The sequence below is a fragment of the Pygocentrus nattereri genome, chromosome 5, assembly GCF_015220715.1.
Source record: "Pygocentrus nattereri isolate fPygNat1 chromosome 5, fPygNat1.pri, whole genome shotgun sequence".
Classification (NCBI taxonomy): domain Eukaryota; kingdom Metazoa; phylum Chordata; class Actinopteri; order Characiformes; family Serrasalmidae; genus Pygocentrus; species Pygocentrus nattereri.
The window spans coordinates 19,333,462-19,356,035 of record NC_051215.1 but is presented as its reverse complement, the minus strand read 5'-3'; the positions used below and the strand labels follow the sequence as shown (position 1 = coordinate 19,356,035).

Below are 22,574 nucleotides of genomic sequence, written 5' to 3'. Positions count from 1 at the left end.
TGGTTTTTAGCCCTTTAGTCTTAGCTAAGTTACGTTACCTGAATTTAGTCAGTTAACTTAGTTATATTTACAATTTAGTCTTTCAAATTTGGTCCTTTAAGTTATTTTTTTCAAATTGTTTATTATGTGTGAATTTGGGTTGAGAGCAATGGGTCGAGCATGTGTTTATCATCAATGTAAAAGCAATAAAGGATTGCTTGTATTACTCTCCAATGGTAACGCATTATCAGTTAGGTCCTAGGACCATCCCAATACCAAGACTGTCAGCATGCATGCCTGCAAGCCACACTATGATGAGGGGATATTTGATGTGTTTTACGCAGATGAAACTGGGTTATCTGCCTGAATGACATCTTCACTAAAATCCTGATAGTGTCCCTTCATCTGCAGAGCAACTAATATAATGATAATGATTATTATATAATTTATATAATGATAAATGGTAATTTAAGACCATATGTGGATGACGCCATTTAATAATATTTTTCACTTTGATAAAGAATGGTGTACTTTTTCACTGCATTTTTCAGGTGTCAGCAAGGTTAAGTGAGCCTGCTAACTAGCTAAACAGATGGATGGATGGGTGGATAGATGGATGGATAGATGGTTAGACAGAACTTTATTGATCCCGGAGGGACACTGCAGTGTTTCAGTAGCAAGACATATAATTACACATAAGCTTACATAAACTATGCAGAAAAATACAAAATAGAAATAAATCTAAACATAAGTTAAAATACAAGAAAAATAAACTATAAAAGTATATCTATTTACATATTCACAACTTTGAGTTGCATCAATATTGGAGTGTAAAGTGCATAGTGAAAAGTGTAATTACAATAATAGTTGTGATATATTGCACAGTGGTTGTGGTTCAGCACAGTTCAGACAGCAGTGATCAGTACCTACTCTGCAATAGGGAGAACTGTTGTAGAGTCTTATAGGCAGATAACAGGAAGATAACCTGGAAATCTTTGATTCTAAAGACCTCTGAATTCATTTTGCTCTACCCAACAAAGTGCAACAGCAAATCTTCAGTTAGCTTCAGGAACAACAAATTAAGCAAAAGCAAGGTAAGAAATAGATTTACTAGATATTTAATATCTGATTGTCCTTTCTTGCCACTGTGTGGCAGTAGGCTGTTCACTGAGATGAGAAGAATATATTCTATCACCTGATATAAGTCCCTCCTTCTATTTTTCAACCAAAGCATCCTCCAGTCCTTATGCCAATGTGCATCAGCAAGAGCGTCCACCTATCCTTATGCCAGCCTGGACCTGCAAGAGCCTCCATCTGTCCTTATGCCAGCCTGCAATAGCAAGAGCCTCCACCTGTCCTCAAACCTGTCTGCACCAGCTAGCCTCTGTGTGCAATTATGTCAGCTTTCGCCAGCAAGAGCCTCCACCGTTGCTTATGTCAGGCTGCACCAGCAAGTGGCTCCTCCCGTCATTATTCTAGCCTTCCCCAGAAAGAGTCTCAACCTGTGCTTATGCCAGCCTGCACCAGCAAGAGCTTACTCCTGCCCTCAAACCTGCCTACATCAGGAAGCAACAAATAAAGTTTAAAGCAAGGCAAGAAATTATTTTTGCAGCACCTTAAAAATGTATAGCAAGAGTCTCCAGCTGATTGCCAGCCAGAGCCTTCCTTGTTTTATGCAGTTTCACTTATTCACTGTTTTAAAATACCTGTTCTAGCTCACAAAGTGCTTGAGAATTAGATGATTAGGTAGAATAAACATATTGAAACAGGGAATCATCAAAACTGTTTAGAGCAGAGAGACTCCAGGAGCAGGATTTAAAAGCACTGCTTTACTGTATCTCTCAGAATGTAGTTACACAAGTACAAAATTATTGGTCAATTTCCATTAAAGAAAGACAAACACACAATTGTCACTGAAATAACTTGAAACCCCGCGACCCTGACGGAGAAGCGGCTTAGAAAATGGATGGATGGATGGATGGATGGATAACTTGAAACTGAAAAAAGTAATAATAAATGAAAAAATACTGAAAATCAACTAATGAAAATCAGATGTTGCTTTTGAATTGTGGTTCAACAAAATAATAATCAAAAAAAACTAACGAAACTGGCCTGGACAAAAATGATGATACCCTTAACTTAATATTTTTTTGCACAAGCTTTTGAGGCAATTACTGCAATCAAGTGATTTCTGTAACTCTCAGAGACTTCTGCTCCTGTCCACAGGTATTTTGGCCCATTCCTCATGAGCAAACTACTCCAGCTGTTTCAGGTTTGAAGGGTGCCTTCTCCAGACTGCATGTTTCAGTTCCCTGCTCAGACGCTCAACAGGATTTAGATCAGGGCTCTTAGATGGCCACTTCAGAATAGTCCAATGCTTTGCTCTTAGCCATTCTTGGATGCTTTTAGCTGTGTGTTTTGGGTCATTATCTTGTTGGTGGACACACGACTGGGACAAAGCTTTCTGACACTGGGCAGCACATTTCACTCTAGAATGCCTTGATAATCCTGAGATTTCATTGTACCCTGCACAGATTCAAACACCTTGTGCCAGATGCAGCAAAGCAGCCCTTGATGAGCTGATGTGTCTCACCAAAGAGCTCCAGTTTTGTTTCATCTGTGCAAAAAACATACTCACAGAAGCTTTTTGGCTGGTCAATATGCATTTTGGGAAATTCTGGTCTCTTTCAACAGTGGTTTCCACAAGTCCACTTTGGCTAAAACCCGGTGACTACCTACAATTAAACATGCTGACGCCCCCAGGCTACAGTTACACCGACTAAAAGGGAGAGGAGGTGGTCTGGCTGTGGTTCACCATTCCGGTTTAACTGTCAAAGAACTTTCCCTATTCAGTACTACAACCTTTGAATATATTGCCTTGAAGGTTGTTTCCTCCTCAACTTTACTGTTCCTGTTAGTTTATCGCCCTCCCAAACCTGCTGCTAACTTCTTGTCTGAACTTAATGAACTCCGCACAATCATCTCATCTCTTTGCTCTGCCATAATTGTGCTCGGTGACTTCAATATCCATGTTGATACTGAATGCTCTTTCACATCTGAGTTCCTTTCAGCTTTAGAGTGTTTTAACTTGATGCAGCATGTTGATTTTCCAACTCACACTCATGGTCATACTCTTGATTTACTCTGCTCTACTGGTTTGAATGATATCTCTGTCTCTGGTTCAGTTTCTGGTTTCTCTGACCATAAGCTCATTGAATGTACTTTTCATATTTCTACTCCTCCCCCCTGTGAAAAAATCTCTGTTGTCTATCGTGATATTAGGTCTGTCAATCTTAATCTTAATCTCATCCCCTGAGAGCATGGTTTCTCTCTATAATGACTCTGTCTCTGGACTGCTTAATGATTTTGCCCCTTTTAAGAATAGACTACTCCCTGCCGCCCGCTCCTGTCCTTGGTTCACCCCTAAACTAAGGGTTCTGAAGGCTATTGGTCGGCGTCTTGAGCGCCTTTATAAAAAATAGCCTTACTGTCTACTTTACAGTCAACACACCCAGAAATATAGGGATGCCCTTAACACTGCCGCTCCGACTACTACTCCTCCATCATAAATAATACTAAGTCTAGGCCAAAAGCTCTCTTTCGAACCGTTAACAAACTCCTCCATCCTCCTGTATCAGCGTGCCCCCATTCACCTGAGCAATGTCAGGCTTTTCTACATTTTTTTGACAAGAAAAATCAAATCAAATTTAATCAAATCTATAGCCTCTTTTCTTCTGCTTCCCAGCCGTTCTCCTTTACAGATTCTCCTTCTTTGAACACAAAGCTAACTTGTTTCACACCTGTTGACTCCTTTTCTGTCTCTGAGCTCATCACTAAGTCTAATGCTTCCTCCTGTCAGCTTGACCCTGCCCCCACCCCTCTACTCAAGGCCTGTTTATCTGTAATCAACACCCCTATTGCTACAGTGATAAATTCATGTCTCTCTTCTGGTTCTGTTCCTACTGTCCTTAAAACTGCTGCAGTTACTCCAATACTTAAGAAGCCTGAATTGGACCCGACTTTCAAATTACAGACCCATCTCACACCTTCCATTTTTAGCTAAAGTAATGGAAAGAGTGGTTGCTTCCCAACTCCAGACATTTCTGAGTGATAATGCCCTCTATGAGCCATTCCAGTCTGGTTTCCGTACTCATCACAGCACTGAGACCGCTCTTCTGCGAGTTGTTAATGATCTTCTCCGGTCTGCTGATAGTGGTTGTCTCAATATTCTCCTTCTCCTCGACTTAAGTGCAGCTTTTGATACTGTTAATCATGATGTTCTCATTTCTCGTTTTTTTTCTATAGGCATCACTGACACAGCCCTACAGTGGTTCAGGTCATATTTTACAGACAGACACCAGTTTATTACATTAGGCCCACATAAATCCCCCTCCTCTCCTGTTAGATGTGGTGTCCCGCAAGGCTCAGTTCTTGGACCCCTACTTTTCCTAATTTACATTTCACCCCTTGGGCAGATTATTCGTAGCCATGGCCTAAACTTCCATTGTCATGCTGATGATATACAGTTATATCTCAGTACACACACACCTTCAGATACCCCTCCCAGTACACTAATTCACTGTATTTCTGATTTAAAGCTCTGGATGCATAATAACTTTCTCATGCTAAACACTGCTAAACCTCTACTATCAAAGTCATCCAATTTTTCAGTTAGTATTGATGGCCTGCTTGTTAAGCCTGCACCTGTCGTTAGAAATCTTGGTGTTTTACTCGACCCATCACTCAATTTTGATCTGCACATCAAATTCCTAACCAAGACTGCATTCTTTAATTTACGTAACATTGCTCGTCTCCGACCGTTCCTGTCTGATAAAGATGCCAAAACTCTGGCTTCATTAAGTCCTGCATTGACTACTGTAACTGCCTCTTTGTTGGTCTCCCTGTAAAGTCTATCCAAAAGCTACAGTACATTCAGAACTCTGCAGCTAGAGTGCTCACCCACACTAAGCGTTCAGCTCATATCAACCCCATTCTCTCCCAGCTACACTGGCTACCGGTCCTGTCCTGTATAAAGTTTAAAATCTTACTTCTCACTTTCAAAGCTTTGCATAATCTTGCTCCCCCCTACCGCAGAGAACTGCTGACCTCTTACACACCCTCTCGCTCTCTCAGACCTTCTAGCAATAACTTACTTGCTGTTCCACGCACCAGACTTTCCACCTTGGTAGGGAGGTCCTTTAGTGCCATGGCCCCAAACTCTGGAATTCTCTTCCTCAATCCCTCAGGGATTGAGCAATCCCTTCTGTTTAATGCACATATTTCTTCCTCCTCCTCTGTATAGTTTTCTTGCTATGTGAAGCGACCTTGGGTTTGTGAAAGGCACTATTTAAATGTAATTTATTATTATTATTATTATTATTATTATTATTATTATTATTATTATTATAAAACATTGACGGATGGTGCGATCTGACACTGATGGACTTTGACCTCGGAATTCACTTCTAATTTTTTTGGGAGTTGTTCTGGGCTCTTTGGTTACCATTCATATTACCCGTCTCTCAATTTATCATCAATTTTCTTGTTGCGGCCACATCCAGGGAGGTTAGCTACAGTCCTGTAGACAAACTTATGTTTTTTTTTTAAATATAATTTTAATAAATATATATTATTTTTTCTTTTTGAATGTGATTTTTTTATTTGAAGGCCTCAGTTAGTGAAGTAAAAACAGCAGACCAGAACCTCATAAGCTCTGTGCAGGCCCAAAACACATGTAGCAAGTTGGTAGGTGTACCACCACAGCAAGGGCATGATGGGTCTACCCCTGGGTAAATGTAGCCAATCTAGCATTGCAAAAGTATGCTCTATGGATAAGTTTGAACTGTATCAAATTCAGATGAGGGCAGAAAGAGGAATAATTTATCTTTTGTATAGTTTTGGACCTCCAGTCCTCATCCGACTCCCCACCAAATTCCAATTCCCACCCAGACCTGTTTGTCAAGGGCCAATCAATAAGAGATAAGATGCTGTTATAAATAAGCAAGATTATCCCTCTTGAATTATCGGGCAGAGTTAAAAAAAACTTTTCCCCAAGTCAAATCAGGGGGTCGCCCAGGGAATGGAACAAAAAGGATATGGGTGCAGTGATGAAACCTATTAGTTAGAAGATTAAAGGAAGATTAAATCTTGAACACATTGAAGCAAAGTGAACAGGTGGTTTCTACCTATGGGACTGAGGGTTGAGGCTGTTCTAAAGTGGAACTGTCTACGAAATTGCACCCAAATCTTCAGTGTAGCTACAACTAAAGTGTTAGGGAGGGCCAAGCCCCCCTCAACTTTGGGCCACTGAAGAGTCATCTTACTGACCCGGGTGATTTTACCACTCCAGATAAAATTTATAATAGCCTTGCCAAGATTCTTAAAAAGACTTAAGAACACAGGAAGACATAGAAATAAGAACAAGAATTGGGGGAGAATATTAATTTTAACACTTTGAATTCGACCTGTAAGCGTAAGGGGAAGATTGCTTCATCTCTTCATGAAGTCTTCCTTCATGGATGACATCAGGGGAGTATAATTGACTTCTTGAATGGAAGATAAAGAACGAATGATATTAATACCAAGATATCTAAAGCCGTCTGGGGCCATACGAAAAGGAATACTAGTCTGATCACATATAAATTTAATTTATACTCTGAAAAAGAGCCGAATTCCTTTAAAATCTGATAAGGGCTCCATGGCTAAAATGAACCAGATGGGTCTTAAAAGACAACCCTATTGAGTACCACATTGTAAAGGAAAAAAAGGAGACAGCACTGAATTAGTAGAAACTCAAGCAGAGGGTGAAGAATACAAAAGCTTAATCCAAGAAATTCAATTTTTACTAAAGCCAAATTTGTCAAGAACAGCAAAAAGGTAGTCCCACTCTAGGCGGTCAAGAGCTTTTTCCGCATCTAAAGATATAACCGCCTCAGGGACAGGAGAAAAGCTAGAAGTAAATACAATGTTCAGAATTCTACTGGAGAAGATGGGCTGGACCCCTCTTTATTGTGTCTCGCAGTCCCGATTATTTTAGAATACATTTGATACATTTTTAATCTTTCAGTTTTATCTTGCAGAATTTCCAGGTTCTGGAAAACAGTTCATGTAATTCCTCTGCATAAAGGTGGTGAGAAAACAGATCTGAATAATTATAGGCTAATCTCAAAACTGTCGTGTTTAGCAAAAATGTTAGAATCTCTAGTGAACCAGCAATTGAAATCATTTCTTCATGAAAATTCTGTTTTATCTAAATATCAGTCTGGTTTCAGAGAAGGTCACAGCACTATCTCTGCTACGACACTGGTTTTAAACAATCTTTCAGACATAGACAAGAAGAAACATTGTGCAGCTGTTTTTATTGACTTAACAAAAGCATTCGACACAGTTGATCACACTCTTCTTTTACGGGAACTTAGAAAAGATTGGCTTTGATGCAACTGCTCTGGACTGGACCCAAAACTACCTCACTGACAGAAATCAATGCATGGCATTGAATAATTATAAATGAGAGTTGGTATCTGTATCTAAAGGTGTACCACAAGGTTCAATTTTGGGTCCAGACTTTGTAGATTTAATATCTACATAAATGATATTGCTACCTCTGCTTCAACCTCAGACTGCAAAATTCACCTTTATGCAGATGACACGATTTTATTTTGGTCAGCTGATTCTATTCATGCTGCAACAAGAAAATTACAGAGCTCATTTAATGCTCTACATGTGGCGTTATATAAGCACAAATTAGTTTTAAATGCCATGAAAACTAAGTTCATGCTGTTTTCCAGATCTTTTAATACTGATTTTAGTATTGTAAATATTACTACCCTGGCAGGATCCACAATTGAGAGAGTCACAGAATATAAATACTTTGGCATATGGCTGGACGATAAACGCAGTTTTAAACCACACATAAATAAACTAATCAGTAAATGCAGACAGAAGCTGGGTTATTTTTATAGACATAAGTCCTGTTTCCCCATGCACGCCAGAAAAAGACTAGTTGAAGCAACTTTACTATCAGTGCTGGACTATGGTGACGTTATCTATAAATATGCTCCCTCCAGCTTTCTCAAATTACTGGACCCAGTGTTTCACTCTGCCCTGAGGTTCATTACTGGAGATCCGTACAGAACTCACCACTGTGAGCTGTATGCAAAAGTTGGGTGGCCCTCTTTAATGGCATGAAGGGAAACACATTGGTTGATTTTTATTTATAAGACACTCTCCGGTCATTTGCCAGAATACATCACTTCATTGATGAATACAAATAACAGTAATTATCAGACTCGCTCTAGTAATTGGATCAGCTGCCAGGTACCAAGATTTTTTACTGAACTGGGAAAATCAGCTTTTAGTCACAGTGCACCAGTGAGCTGGAATTCGCTACAGGACACATTAAAACTCACTGCAGAAACTGCTAAAACTCACTAAAGCTCACTGGTGTCACTCACTCACACACTGGCGTTATTTTAAACTTTTAATATCAAACCACCTACAGACAGCCTGTACCTATTTTACTTAATCATATTTATTCATAACTTTTATTTTTGTGTTAGTTCTCCTTAGTTCTTTATCTCTTTTAATTTATTTCCTCTTATTTTTAAGTGTTTTTTATCATTATTTTTTAAATTTGTAAAATTGTATTATTACCTTACTAATTTCTTATCTACTTTTGATCTTAATTTCTTATCATTTAAATCTCAAGTTCTATTTTCACTTTTACCTTTTATTATTTTAAAATTTCTTTTAATTTAAAATGATTAAATGTACTTGCGATGGACTGGCGACCTGTCCAGGGTGTATCCTACCTTCCGCCCAAAGACTGCTGGGATAGGCTCCAGCACCCCCCGCGACCCTGACGGAGAAGCGGCTTAGAAAATGGATGGATGGATGGATAATCATCAATAATCAATAATAAATGTACTTATTATTTTCTTTGTTATGTCAATCCCTGTTTTTGTAAATGCTCGGCTACATTGAAAATGAGGGTTGCCTTCAATGTACTTCCGAGTCAAAATAAAGGTTGATTGATTGATATTTGAGAATAAGTACCATCCTTTAATAAACCCAGTTTGGACATCTGAGACGACTGAAGGAAGGACAGGATCTAAATGTTTAGCCATCAATTTTGCTAAAATTTTATGCTCATTGCATACTGGTCGGTAAGAGCCACATAAGGTTGGGTCTTTGTCTTTTTACAGGATAAGCAAGACTGTTTCCTGAGCAAAAGCTGGGGGTAAGCAGCCACTGTCTAGCGACTCATTGAACACTTCCAGGAGAAGTGTGATAGTTTATCTTTGAACTTTTTATAAAACTCTATACCAAAACCGTCTGGGCCTGGGCCTTATACCACTACTCATCGAGCTGATTGCTTCTGCAAAAAAAGTGTGACGGGGCCGTCCAGTTTCTGTGCTGTGTTAGGGTCTAAAGTGGGAAGCTGTAAATCGTTCAAAAAGGAATACATAATATCTGGATTGGGGTGGAGTTCAGATGTACTTACATCTGAGATTTTAATGTATGAGGAAGATGAAATAATTTCTCCACAAAGCATGGCTTTAACTGCTTCCCATAGTGTAGTGTTCGATCTGTTGGTGTCGTTGGTGATCTATGTACTGGAGAAAAAAAAAGAAAATAATTTAGTGAAAGGGTGAAGTAATTGCCAGGGATCAACACAGCCATTGTCCTCCATGAACAAGGATAGAGATCGGGCCATTGAGAGCAATTTTGAACTAGATCGGTCCAGTGTTGGATTCAAGAAACAGTTTAAAACACCTCCAAGAATAAGTTTGTGAAGATAACTTATCTAGTCTAGATAAGCGCTCCTCATCCCAGTTCAGAGCATAGATGTTTACCAACAGCACCTGGACCTGAAACAGGAGACCCAAAACTATAACATATCTACCTTGTTGGACTGAAATGAAATTCACTGGAATTAACTGGGTCTTCTTACTAATTAAAATAGCAACCCCTCTTGCTTTTGTGTTATAATTAGTATGGAAAATTTGGTTGAGCCAAGATTTAGGCAGTCTATTATGTTCCGCTCCAGATGGGTGGGTTTCCTGAAGGAACATAATACACTGCTCAAAAAAATAAAGGGAACACTTAAACAACACAATATAATTCCAAGTAAATCAAACTTCTGTGAAATCAAACTGTCCACTTAGGAAGCAACACTGATTGACAATCAATTTCACATGCTGTTGTGCAAATGGAATAGACAACAGGTGGAAATTATTGGCAATTAGCAAGACACACTCAATAAAGGAGTGGTTCTGCAGGTGGGGACTACAGACCACCTCTCAGTACCTATGGTTTCTGGCTAATGTTTTGGTCACTTTTGAATGTTGGTGGTGCTTTCACTCTTGTGGTAGCATGAGACGGACTCTACAACCCACACAAGTGGCTCAGGTAGTGCAGCTCATCCAGGATGGCACATCAATGCGAGCTGTGGCAAGAAGGTTTGCTGTGTCTGTCAGCGTAGTGTCCAGAGGCTGGAGGCGCTACCAGGAGACAGGCCAGTACACCAGGAGACGTGGAGGAGGCCGTAGGAGGGCAACAACCCAGCAGCAGGACCGCTACCTCGCCTTTGTGCAAGGAGGAACAGGAGGACCGCTGCCAGAGCCCTGCAAAATGACCTCCAGCAGGCCACAAATGTGCATGTGTCTGCACAACGGTTAGAAACCGACTCCATGAGGATGGTATGAGGGCCCGACGTCCACAGAAGGGGTTGTGCTCACAGCCCAACACCGTGCAGGACGCTTGGCATTTGCCAGAGAACACCAGGATTGGCAAATTCGCCACTGGCGCCCTGTGCTCTTCACAGATGAAAGCAGGTTCACACTGAGCACATGTGACAGACGTGACAGAGTCTGGAGACGCCGTGGAGAGCGATCTGCTGCCTGCAACATCCTTCAGCATGACTGGTTTGGCAGTGGGTCAGTAATGGTGTGGGGTGGCATTTCTTTGGAGGCCCGCACAGCCCTCCATGTTCTCGCCAGAGGTAGCCTGACTGCCATTAGGTACCGAGATGAGATCCTCAGACCCCTTGTGAGACCATATGCTGGTGCAGTTGGCCCTGGGTTCCTCCTAATGCAGGACAACGCTAGACCAGTGTCAGCAGTTCCTGCAAGATGAAGGCATTGAAGCTATGGACTGGCCCGTCTCATTCCCCAGACCTGAATCCGATTGAACCATCCATCCACCGACACCACATTGCACCACAGACTGTCCAGGAGTTGGCGGACGCTTTAGTCCAGGTCTGGGAGGAGATCCCTCAGGAGACCATCCACCACCTTATCAGGAGCATGCCCAGGCATTGTAGGGAGGTCATACAGGCACGTGGAGGCCACACACAACACTGAGCCTCATTTTGACTTGTTTTAAGGACATTACATAAAAGTTGGATCTGCCTGTAGTGTGTTTTTCCACTTTAATTTTGTGTGTGACTCCAAATCCAGGCCTCCATTGGCTAATAAATTTGATTTCCATTGATGATTTTTGTGTGATTTTGTTGTCAGCACATTCAACTTTGTACAGAACAAAGTATTCAATGAGAATATATATATATATATATATATATATATATATATATATATATATATATATATATATATATATATATATATATATATATATATATTTTTTTTTTTTTATATATTTTGAGCAGTGTAGATAAGAAAAACCTTTACCCTTTTAGTCTGGGCCTGCAAACCTTTAACATTCCATGAGATACGGATTGTGTTGGTTAATGGTTAATGTGGTAGAAATGAGTTTAAGAGATTGTAGTAATAATACTGGAATAAAAAAGAAAAAAAAGAAAAAAAAGGTGGGGGGGGGGGGTGCAGGTAAGAAAAAACCTGTGACATAACCTTCCAACTTGAACTTGAGCTTCAGCTTCCAGTGACAGTTCTTAAAGCCATACACCACCTCTCTCTCACTAAGTAACTGACTCCAAAAAATAAAAAAAACCTAGCTCTGACCCCCAGCTCCCACAGCCATCAAGAAGGAAGAAATAAAACAGCAAACAGGTTAAGAACCATACTAAACATCTCACATGATACATTTCTTAAAGTCTCTTGGGACCTGAACAGGACAATTACAAATAAGAACATTAAGCATTAAACATTGAAAATAAATAATCAATTAAAATTCAGAAAAAAATTGCAATGAACTGGACCCCTACTAATGTCCCTTTCCTAGAATCATCTATTATACTTTTTTTCTGAACTGAGTTTTTTTTAACACATATAACAATACACAGAACTTCCATTATGTATGAGATGCATTTGCAATACAGCATAACAACCTAAAATAAATGAGTACAGATTAAACTTAAAAAAAAACAAAAAAAAAAAAACAGAAAAGGAGGTAATTACAGTTCTTCCATTTGAAGCTTAAATGCTAGCCACCTTTTGCTTAATTTATCAGGTCTTAGCTTTAATCTTGCAGTAATTTTCTCCATTATAAAAACTTTCTTATCCCCCTCTCTCCATTGCAATATGCTGGGAGGTTGAGGTTTTAACGAGCACACCGCTATCATTTTTTGGCTATTAAGAGCAAGACTCTCAATAAGTATGACAAATCCTCATCAATCATACTATCAGGTAATATACCTAATATACACAGTGCACGATCTAATGTGAACCTGATTCCTAAGTTTTGGCTAATTTCTTTTTGGATATTCCTCCAAAATTCTGTTCAGGGCAGTCCCAAAATATATGTGTCATGTCCCCTACCTGTCCACACCCTCTCCAACATAGTCCCAATGACTTATTGTATTTTTATGTAACAAATGGTGTAATGAAGCATTTCATTTTTACTTTCCACTCAAATTCCCTCCATGTGGGACTATTAGTTAATTTATGTCCTGCTATTAATGTTCGTCGTCTGTTATTGTAATATTTGCTTCCAATTCCCATTTTTCCTTAATGTCTATATTGTTAACTTCAGAATTTGCCTGCAATGCTTTATATAATTTAGATATGATACCTTTTTTAGTCTCCTCTTTTGAGTATTTCATTAATAATTCCTCTATCTTAAGTGGTTCTTGGCGAATTTTTTCCCTTTCATCATGTTTCTGGATATAGTGTCGTAGTTGTAGGAATTTATAGAAGTTGTGAACAGGCAGGTCAAACTCTTGTCTAAGTTGTTCAAATGATTTCATGTTTTGCCCCCTGAACAATTGTGGAATGTGTGTTAACCCTTTATTTGCCCACATTTTGTAGCCTGCATCCATGGTAGATGGTACGAAGTCGGGGTTTACTATTTTAGTGGCTCTACAAACGGAATTAGATCATTTCAATTTTTTTCGTATCACTGTCTATATTTTAAATGTTCGCCATGATCCATTCATTTACCATTTTAAACTTTCTATTTGTCTTTTCTGTAAAAATGGAAGCAATTCCAATGGGATAGCCTGGCATGATCTTTATTCCATTCCTACCGATATCGCTTCCGTCTCTTCACTTATCCACATAATTATAGCTCTCAATTGTGCTGCCCAGTAGTAATTTTTTAAATTTGGTAAATTCAACCCTCTTTTTTCTTTTGGACAGAGAAGAGTTGTATATTTAATTCTAGCTTTCTTATTTTGCCACAGAAATTTTGATATATGTTTATTTAATACTTTAAAGGCAGAGTTTTATATTATTGTTATTATTTACACATATCAAAGGTTTCTCAAAAGGCACTCAAAAATTAGTTTTTAAAATAGGTAACTCCTTTTGGATGACTTATTATGGTTATATAAATTGATTTCTATATCCAGTGTGTTACTATAGCACCTGGTTCACATTTTTCCATTGGAAATGCAAGCTCTTTCAGTAAATAAAAAAAAAGCTATGTAAAAGCTTAGTTTTATATGTCACAAACAAGCTTGAACCAATTATGGTTGAAAATACTAATATATGCTAATAAGAAGAGGATATGCCAGGTTGCAAGCATACAGTGCTCAAGTCTCAAGTGCCGATGAGAGCTGCGGGAAGTAGCATCATTCTATGCTGCTGATACCAAAGCAGCATCACCTGACTCTCGTTAAGGGTAGCATGAGCACCTGAGGTGAGAAGGACAGTGAGAACTTGTTGCTAAACCCTATTACCTCAGCCTTTATGTCCCACCTCCCATGCTGACACAGCTTACTTGTTTGAAATGTGTAACTGTGCTGGTAAAATCTTTTTTTGTGTATAAAGCTGTTAGTCTAAGCTATTGTAATGCAAACTTCTGTGAGCCTTTCCAGTAGCTCTGTGTTTTGTGTACTGTTTTTGCACTTTTTTCTTAATTTTTCTCTTTTCTGTACGCGTTTTCTGTATTGCTTTTTAGTGACAGTTTTTCTATGTATGAAGGACATGGAGCCTGTTTTCATGCATATGGGCAGAAATAACTTTCAAAGGCTCAAAGTCCAATTGCAAGAGGCCAAGGAGTCCTACAGAATGAAGGTGGAGCAGAAGTTAAGGGAGAATAACATGAGGGAAGTATGGAATTACAGGCTGTAAGCAGAGGATGGACAGTGCGTTAGACGGTGACACAGAGAGAGCCAATGAGTTCAACATCTTCTATAACTGGTTTGACTGCCCTGTTCAGATCTCCACAGCACCTGTATGTCCAGCAGTCACCTCCACACCCTTCCTTTTCTCAGCTCTTGGCGCTTCAGTCTCTGTCTGCCTGGACATCAACAGCTCATCTGCTCCTATTGATATTCATGCCACCCTCCCAAAGGCTGACGGCACAGACATCACGCTCTCCTCTACCCCCCTTCACACATCAAAGCATCAGATCTGATATGCAGCACAGCTACAGGCCCCCCAATGCATAAGTTTTTTGATGACACTGCCATTGTGTCCAGAAATGTGTGCTGTGTCGGTGCTGCACTGTCCTGTCTGTTTACTGTGTCTAATTTCTGTTTAATTTATCATATTTATTGTTTCTAGTTTAATTCTTGTTTGCACACTATGTCTGCATGTTCGCACTCTGTACTTATGGTTCCTTGTTGCACCTTGTTGTTCCTGGAGGAAAGTAATTTCACTCCACTGTGTACTAGATGGAATGACAAGAAAAGCCTCTTGCCTTGACTTGAAAAAAAAAAACCCTGGTGAAGGACTTTGTGGAGTGGTGCCGTGGGAACAACCTGATACTGAACACTGCCAAGACCAAGGAGATGGTGGTGGACTTTTGCAGGTTTAGGCCACCCACACAGACAATCTCTATTGATGGGGTTGAAGTGGAGAGGGTAATGACCTACAGGTATCTCGGACTGTAGCTGGATGATAGGTTGGACTGGTCAGTCAACACAGACATCCTGTACAGGAAGGGTCAAAGCAGGCTCTACCTCCTGAGAAGGCTGAGGTCCTTTAACATCTGTATGAAGCTCCTGCAGATGTTCTATCAGACCATGGTCACCAGCTATATTTTTTATGTTGTGGTGTGCTGAGGAGTAAGCATAAAAAAGAGAGACAAGATGCAACTGGACAAGCTGGTCAGGCAAGCAGGGTCAGTGGTCGGTGTGGAACTGGACTCTGTCAAGGTGGCTGAGAAAAGGACATTCAGGAGATCCTTTGTCCTCAGAGCCATCAGGCTCTTCAAATCTTCCCGGGGGGGGGGGGCGAGAAAAGAAGGGTGAAGAGAGAGGAGGACTGAATCTGAATCTCATGTTAAATCAAGAATCATCATGGGTCTTACATCTCATACTTATCTTGTGCTTTTTTATCCATCTGCACATACAGACAGCGTGCTGCACATATTTCACTTTCTGCATACCTTATTGTGCATCTTGCACATCTGCACACTAGACACTTTATTTGGCACAATATTTATTAATCTGCACATATTTATTCATTCAGTATGGTCATTATATGCCGTTACCTGTAACTTATTGTACAGTCATTATTGCACTGCATCGCTCATTGCAGGTTATAGATATTATCACATATTGTTGTATTTTTTTTCTATTTATATATATGCCTGTAAATAGGATCTGGTATATTTATTCTATGTCTACACCCTTATTACTATTGCTGTTCATTGCTGTGCATCTGCTACTGGCTGCTATTTCCTTCGGGATTAATAAAGTATCTGTCTATCCATGTGGTCTGTCTGTCTATCTGTCTTCATTAGCACTGGATGCTAAACCTCCAGTAATTAAATGTTTGCAAAATATTGGTTCTGACCACAGTGCTGTTATTCATTATTGTTATTTTATTTTATTTGTATTTGATTATGTTTTACAATCAAATTTTTTTCATCCCTGATTCTGGAGCACTTTCATACAAGTCATGGATCTTTATTTTGTAGCTATTGATGGCGACAGCCATGTCATAAACAAGCACAGATTTTCTCTCTCTACCAACTCACACACTACCTGGCCTGTCCCTCTCCAATGAGAATATCAATTATAGAGAACAAAAATCTGTGTAAACTGAATAAACTGCAAAACTGCTAGTAATGGGTAGTCTCAGCATAAAAAGTTTCAACATTTGGAAAAAAATATTTTTATTCTTTTTATAGCAGTTCTGCTCTGCTGGTGCTGTTTATAAACAACAACAAAAATAATGAAATACTGTAATAAAAATCATGTATGTGAAAATACCTTTGTACCTCATAGTTATTTTTTGACAAATTGCCTACCCTTACTCTGCATATTCACAGACTAACATCTTACATAATGACAATAAGCCAAAACACTGCTGCTGTTGTTGAAATGGAAAAAAAAGATACTGCCAAGTCACATTGTTCTACATCCAATATTCTGCATATGTATAAATGAGAAGACTGCAACTAGATTGTAAGGCTACAGGAGACAGTGAAAGCCCTAAAAGTCTTTTCAGTGTTTTATACTAAAAAAAAAAAAAAATCAACACTATTAAGTTCATTCCAGGAAAACACTGCTGGAGCTAAGAGATTGGTGTTGTGGCAGTCACCAAGTCAGTAATCACAGCACCTGTGAAGCACTGATGAAGAAGAGCCCTGCAAATTAGCCCACTTATTGCACTGTGCGACTGTGGAATTAATGAGAGAGGCCATCCCTCAATCAGACCAGCAGTGAGTCTCTTGCTTGCAATGAGAACATCCATCTCTTCTAGAGTTTACCCTAATTAGATTTGAAGAATCAGCTGAAGACGCATTCTACACTGATAGAAATAAAGGTACGTTGCAGATACATATTTTATTCATAAAAGTACAATGTAAATGTACCCAGAAAGCAGTGGTTTTAAGGTCCAGTTGTGCACCTTGAATATGATTTTTCCAAGTGAAAAGTACATATTTGTATCTTTTCATAACCCAGAGTTTTAAAACAGTACAATAAAATAAAAAGCCTGGAGACAAGACTCGGTGCGTGTATTAAATACAAGTAATGGAATAAGATGTGCTTTAATAAGGAAGTAAGGCAGTAGTTCAGTGTTCTGCCTCAATGTAACACCTGTATTCTGTTCAGGGTGTGGGAAGTGGGGATTCTTTTTGATGTGCATTTGTGTGCTGCAGCCATAATGTGCAAGAGTCTTTTTTTTTAATGATTTACTTTCAGACTCCAAAGATAATTTCTAGACAAGTTTTGAGACAAGTGACTTTATTAACTACTTGGAGTTCCAGGAGAACACCTGATTTCTTCTTTGTTCTGCCACCACCAGGTGCAAGACCCAAGGCAAGACATTCAATGACTCAACTATGCCCGCTTCTAGCATCTGCTCCAGTTTAGCCACATCACAAAGAACGAGTGGGATGGAACACAGTAGCTGAATGACTGGGGGTAAATTGTGGGTTAAGAAGAAGCTGATGGGTGAAGTCAGAGATGCATCCCAGACCCTCAAACAGCACAGGCCATTTTTGTTGCCAACGTGAAGCAACAGTCATTATTGCTGTATCTCCTGTGTTTGGGAGGAAGATCCCATTAGGGTGGCCCCCCAGTGGGCAATGTAAAAGGAGAAGCTGGGTACAACCTTGGTTTCGTAAGAAACCATTATGTGGAGGGGGCCAACTACATAAATTCTGGTGTCGCATAACAACAAAGAGCAATATGGACTCTTTCTTGTAAGAGCATGGACAGTGGCAGTAAATTGAAAAATTGACTGTGTAAGTGGCAATACCCAGGAGAAACACACTGGTGCCTTTGTCCAATAGTAACAATATACATACATCACTGAGATTAACTGCGTGGATTAAATGATGCTAGCCCTGAGCTCACATAGTGCATAATTGTGGTTGCAGGCTGGGGCTGTGGCTGTCTGAACGAGCTGGAACAGAGTGAAATACATTAGCAAAATCTTACTGCAACTGCAGAATGTCTGTCCAAAAGCTGGGCAGGTTTTGGCTGTTGTGGTGCGAGACCTTTATCCGCAGTTGCTACAAGGCTGCTGCATTTCACTCTGGTTAGAGTAGAGAGGAGGATCCGAGGAGGCTACTTGGCTGGAGGCAGGCCCGGTGTTTAGCCAAAGTATCTGAACATTCAGCTGCACTCCCTACATTCAGTAAGATTGTCAATATCCTTAGACAGCAACAGCTTGTCATTTTCTAATAACAGTGACTCACGTACATTCGCATTACTGGTATGTTTGATTAGCTGGTCACCAATCATTTCATCATGCAGTGTATCAAACTTGCATGAACTAGCCAACCCCAATAAGTTAGCAATTTATTGACTTGTAGACTCACTGGTTTACAATCATGGCTGTGAAGCAAAATGTTCATTTAGAAGGTCCACAGCACTGTATGTGTTGCTAGTTTCCAAGCGTCCTAAGCACACACTGTTCCTCTACTTTCAGGCAGTGTAATAGTAATGCTTCTTTATGAGCGCTGTTTACCTTGGTAAGCCCCATGGCTATGAGGTGTGTTTTAAGGAATAATGTAACCAGTGGGCCCATGGAGTGAAAAATGAGAAGGGGTTCCAAAGGCTTTCCAAAGCTTTCCAATGAGAAAGGGTTCAGCTGGGGGGGTTCAAGTTCCATCCTTGACACCAAATACTGTGTTCTTAAGCACAACCTATATGCTTGTATTAACATTATCTCCAAATTTTCTACTCCATGCTGGCCAAAATAAAGACAGTTTAATCAGCACAGATCCTTTACATTAGGCATCACTTGCAGCATAGCTGAACACAGAGAACATGATGCAGCACTAGCAGTTTGTATGCAAACATAATAGCCACCTAATGTCCAACTGGTGTCATTTCCCATATGTTGTCACAGAATGCCTATATGATTTCATGATCAAAGTCAAAGTGAACTTTGTCATTCAGAATATACAGCAGTGTGCACAGCTGAACGAGACTGCATTTCTCCAACTCAAATGTGCAAAATATAACAAAGGCAAATGCAAATAGACATATTAGACAGCATAAACATACAGAATATACATATAGGGGAAATATATGTATATATTTTTCAAATATTGCGCGTTGCATAGAAAATACAGTGTAACAACTGTCACACTGGTGAATATTGATAAAGCACCCAAGTGATGAGAACACTGAAAAAATTTCACAGATTGCATTTTTAACATGAGTTCCAGTAAATATAAAGTACATTTAACAAAAAACGCACATCACTAACAGGAGCTGGAGTAGCCGCTGCCATATTGGGCACTGCCATCTTGGACATGATGATCTGCCAGTGTTAAGTCTGCTAAATGCCTAGTGAAAGTCGTTGGCTGATGCAGACCATATTTTTCCTGTGATAGTGACTTGTTTAAAAACTCCAACAGCACTGCTGTGTCTGATCCACTCAGACCAGCGCAACACACACTAACACACTTTTGGCAATTTAGCATCTCCAATTAGCTGCATGTCTTTGGATTGTGGGAAGAAACCTACACAGACACAGACAGGACCCTGGTCGCCCGGTCAGGAAATCGAATCTAGGCACTTCTTGCTGTGATGCGACAGCACTACCCACTGCACCAGCGTATAACCAAATTAAACATACATCAATGTAAATTCAGTAAACTGTACTATTCTGAAGAAGATGTTTCCTCGATGCTCTCAGCTAAAACAATATTTTTGCTAAATTACATCATCAGCACACTTGAAACACATACTCACACACACACACACACACACACACACCTTCTACGCCGCTTCTCCCTCAGGGTCGCAGGGGGGTGCTGGAGCCTATCCCAGCTGTCATCGGGCGGAAGGCAGGAAACACCCTGGACAGGTCACCAGTCCATCGCAGGGCAGACAGACAGACACAGTCACTCACACCTAGGGACAATTTACCATGTCCAATTGGCCTCACTGCATGGTTTTTGGACTGTGGGGGTAAACTGGAGAACCCGGAGGAAACCCCACACAGACACAGGGAGAACATGCTAACTCCATAGAGAAAGGACCCTGGTTGCCCAGCCAGGGAATCAAACCTAGGCTCTTCTTGCTGTGATGCGACAGCGCTACCCACTGTACACCAGCGTATACCCAAATTAAATATACATCAATGTAAATTCAGTAAAAAAGTAAAAAGAATGTTCTGTTTTTAAAAATGCAGTTGATATTTTGTGAGCTATTCTGAAGAACAAAGATGTTTCCTGGATGCTCTCAGCTAACACAATATTTTTGTTAAATTCCATCATCGGCACACTTGAAACACTAACATAATGAAGTACTGATTAGTAAACCAGATATTACATGATAACCACAATTGATACTGTGCTACCACATGAGGAGAGGTTTGGAAAATACTATAAACAGTAAGAACATTAATACAATAAGTTATGATTTTATGCATTGTTACACAATGTTAATAATATTTATAGTTGTATGCAAAGGTTTGGGCACCCCTGGTCAAATGACATGTTTTAGTAGTTTTTCCAAGTAAAAATACCATCCTCTACAGAAAACATATTACATACACCTTATTTAGGATAGACAGACATACGCACACGCACCTTTATTCTGTCCATGCAGGCTTCCATTTTAAGTTGTTCCACAGATTTGCGAGCCTGGGAAATACAGGCAGTGCTGTTGTTGGCCATGCTGTCCTTCATGACTGTCACCTGCACACACAGAAAGAAACAAGTATCACTTGTCGCTAAGAATCAAGAGGCAATTTTTTTTAAAGTGGCTTTTAATTCAAATGGTTTCCAAGTATGTCCTATAGGCTTTGCACAAATTAATACACCAGCATTTTACAAGTCAACTTCTAGCTGACGTATTTGTAGTAGTACAGTTGATTTATAAACAAAAAACAGGAACCCTGTTATTTCGAAACACTCATATTACAACTGTTTTAGCTTAGAATTCACAGTTTTCATCATTATTACCTAGGCATGGAAATACTAAACTCAATGCTAAAAGCAATATAACAGTGTTTCTTAATACTGCTCCTGGTGATCTGCAACACTGCAGTTTCAAGTGCTCCTTAAAGCCTATGTTTAGATGTTGAATTCTGCTTGTAAATACCAAACACATATTTTATGTAAATCATTTGCAGAAACTTTTTAAATGAATCTACAAATCTGTGGAATTAATCCTTTAAAAAATTGACTAGTCTCGTTAATGTTAGCTAGGTCCAGAAACTTCAAATTCATTAGTTTTTTGCTGCAATCTGTAAGTTATATTCTGGCACCTCAAGTGTCAGAACTGCTGCACCAAGCTAATGGGAAAACTCAAACAAGAAGCTAGGGAATAGCTGACTTCAGCTCCATATCACCAATTAATTAGGGGCATGTGATAACTGTTGCATCCGTATCCACATACACACACACACACACACACACACACACACACACACAGACACAGACACACAGACACACACACACACACACACACACACACACACACACACACACACACACACACACACACCTTCTAAGCCACTTCTCCTTCTAGGTCGCGGGGGTGCTGGAGCCCATGCCAGCTGTCACTGGGTGAAAGGCAGAACACACCCAGTGTCACCAGTCCATCGCAGGGCAGCATCCACATAATGATAAATAATTATTGCATCCACACAACTTTGGTGGAGGAGGGATAATGTCATGAGGTTGTTTTTTTAAAAGTCCTATGCCCTTGGTTCCAGTGAAGGAACATATTTTTGCTTCAGCATACCAAGACAGGTTGGACAAGTATATGCTTCCAACTTTGTGAGAACAGTTGACTGTGCATCAGTGCATAAAGCATAAAGGCATGTTTGGGTGAGCTTGGTGTGGAAGAACTTGACTGACCCGCACAGAGCCCTGACCTTAACCCCATCAAAGACCTTTGGGATGAACTAACACAGAGATTGTGAGCCAGGCCTAATCTTTTCACATTCTTTATTTTGTGCTTTGCAAGCACAGATATTTCCTCCAGGAAATACATATCTAATTATTCTCGTTATTGTTATTGCTCCAGGATTAATAACGCAAGGACTTAATGTCGAGATTTCATTCAAACTTTTAAATCTTAGCAACCACCTAGCAACACCATAATACACTGAAATGACATTAAAAGAAGACAATAATGGTTATTATACTTTTAACAGAGAAACTTACATTTTTGCTTTTTTTTAGTCACTGGTACAGCCATCTTGCTGTTTTTTCTCTCTTAACACTTAATGTTTTGAGCATGTCTCTAAAAAAACTATTTGGAGGGCCATGAAGCCCTAACACTTCTCAACAAAAATCCAACTGTCCTT

General features: G+C 39.7%; 1 protein-coding gene across 1 annotated transcript in view; it reads right to left on the bottom strand.

Moving 5' to 3' along the window:
* LOC108442655 (guanine nucleotide-binding protein G(I)/G(S)/G(O) subunit gamma-4) overlaps positions 1–22,574 on the bottom strand; it is a 46,977-nt gene that overhangs the window by 15,007 nt on the left and 9,396 nt on the right. The window contains exon 2 of the mRNA XM_017722805.2: positions 20,848–20,955. Coding sequence (XP_017578294.1) covers positions 20,848–20,946 — 99 coding nt within the window. The 5' untranslated portion in view covers positions 20,947–20,955. The remainder of the gene's footprint in view (positions 1–20,847; positions 20,956–22,574) is intronic.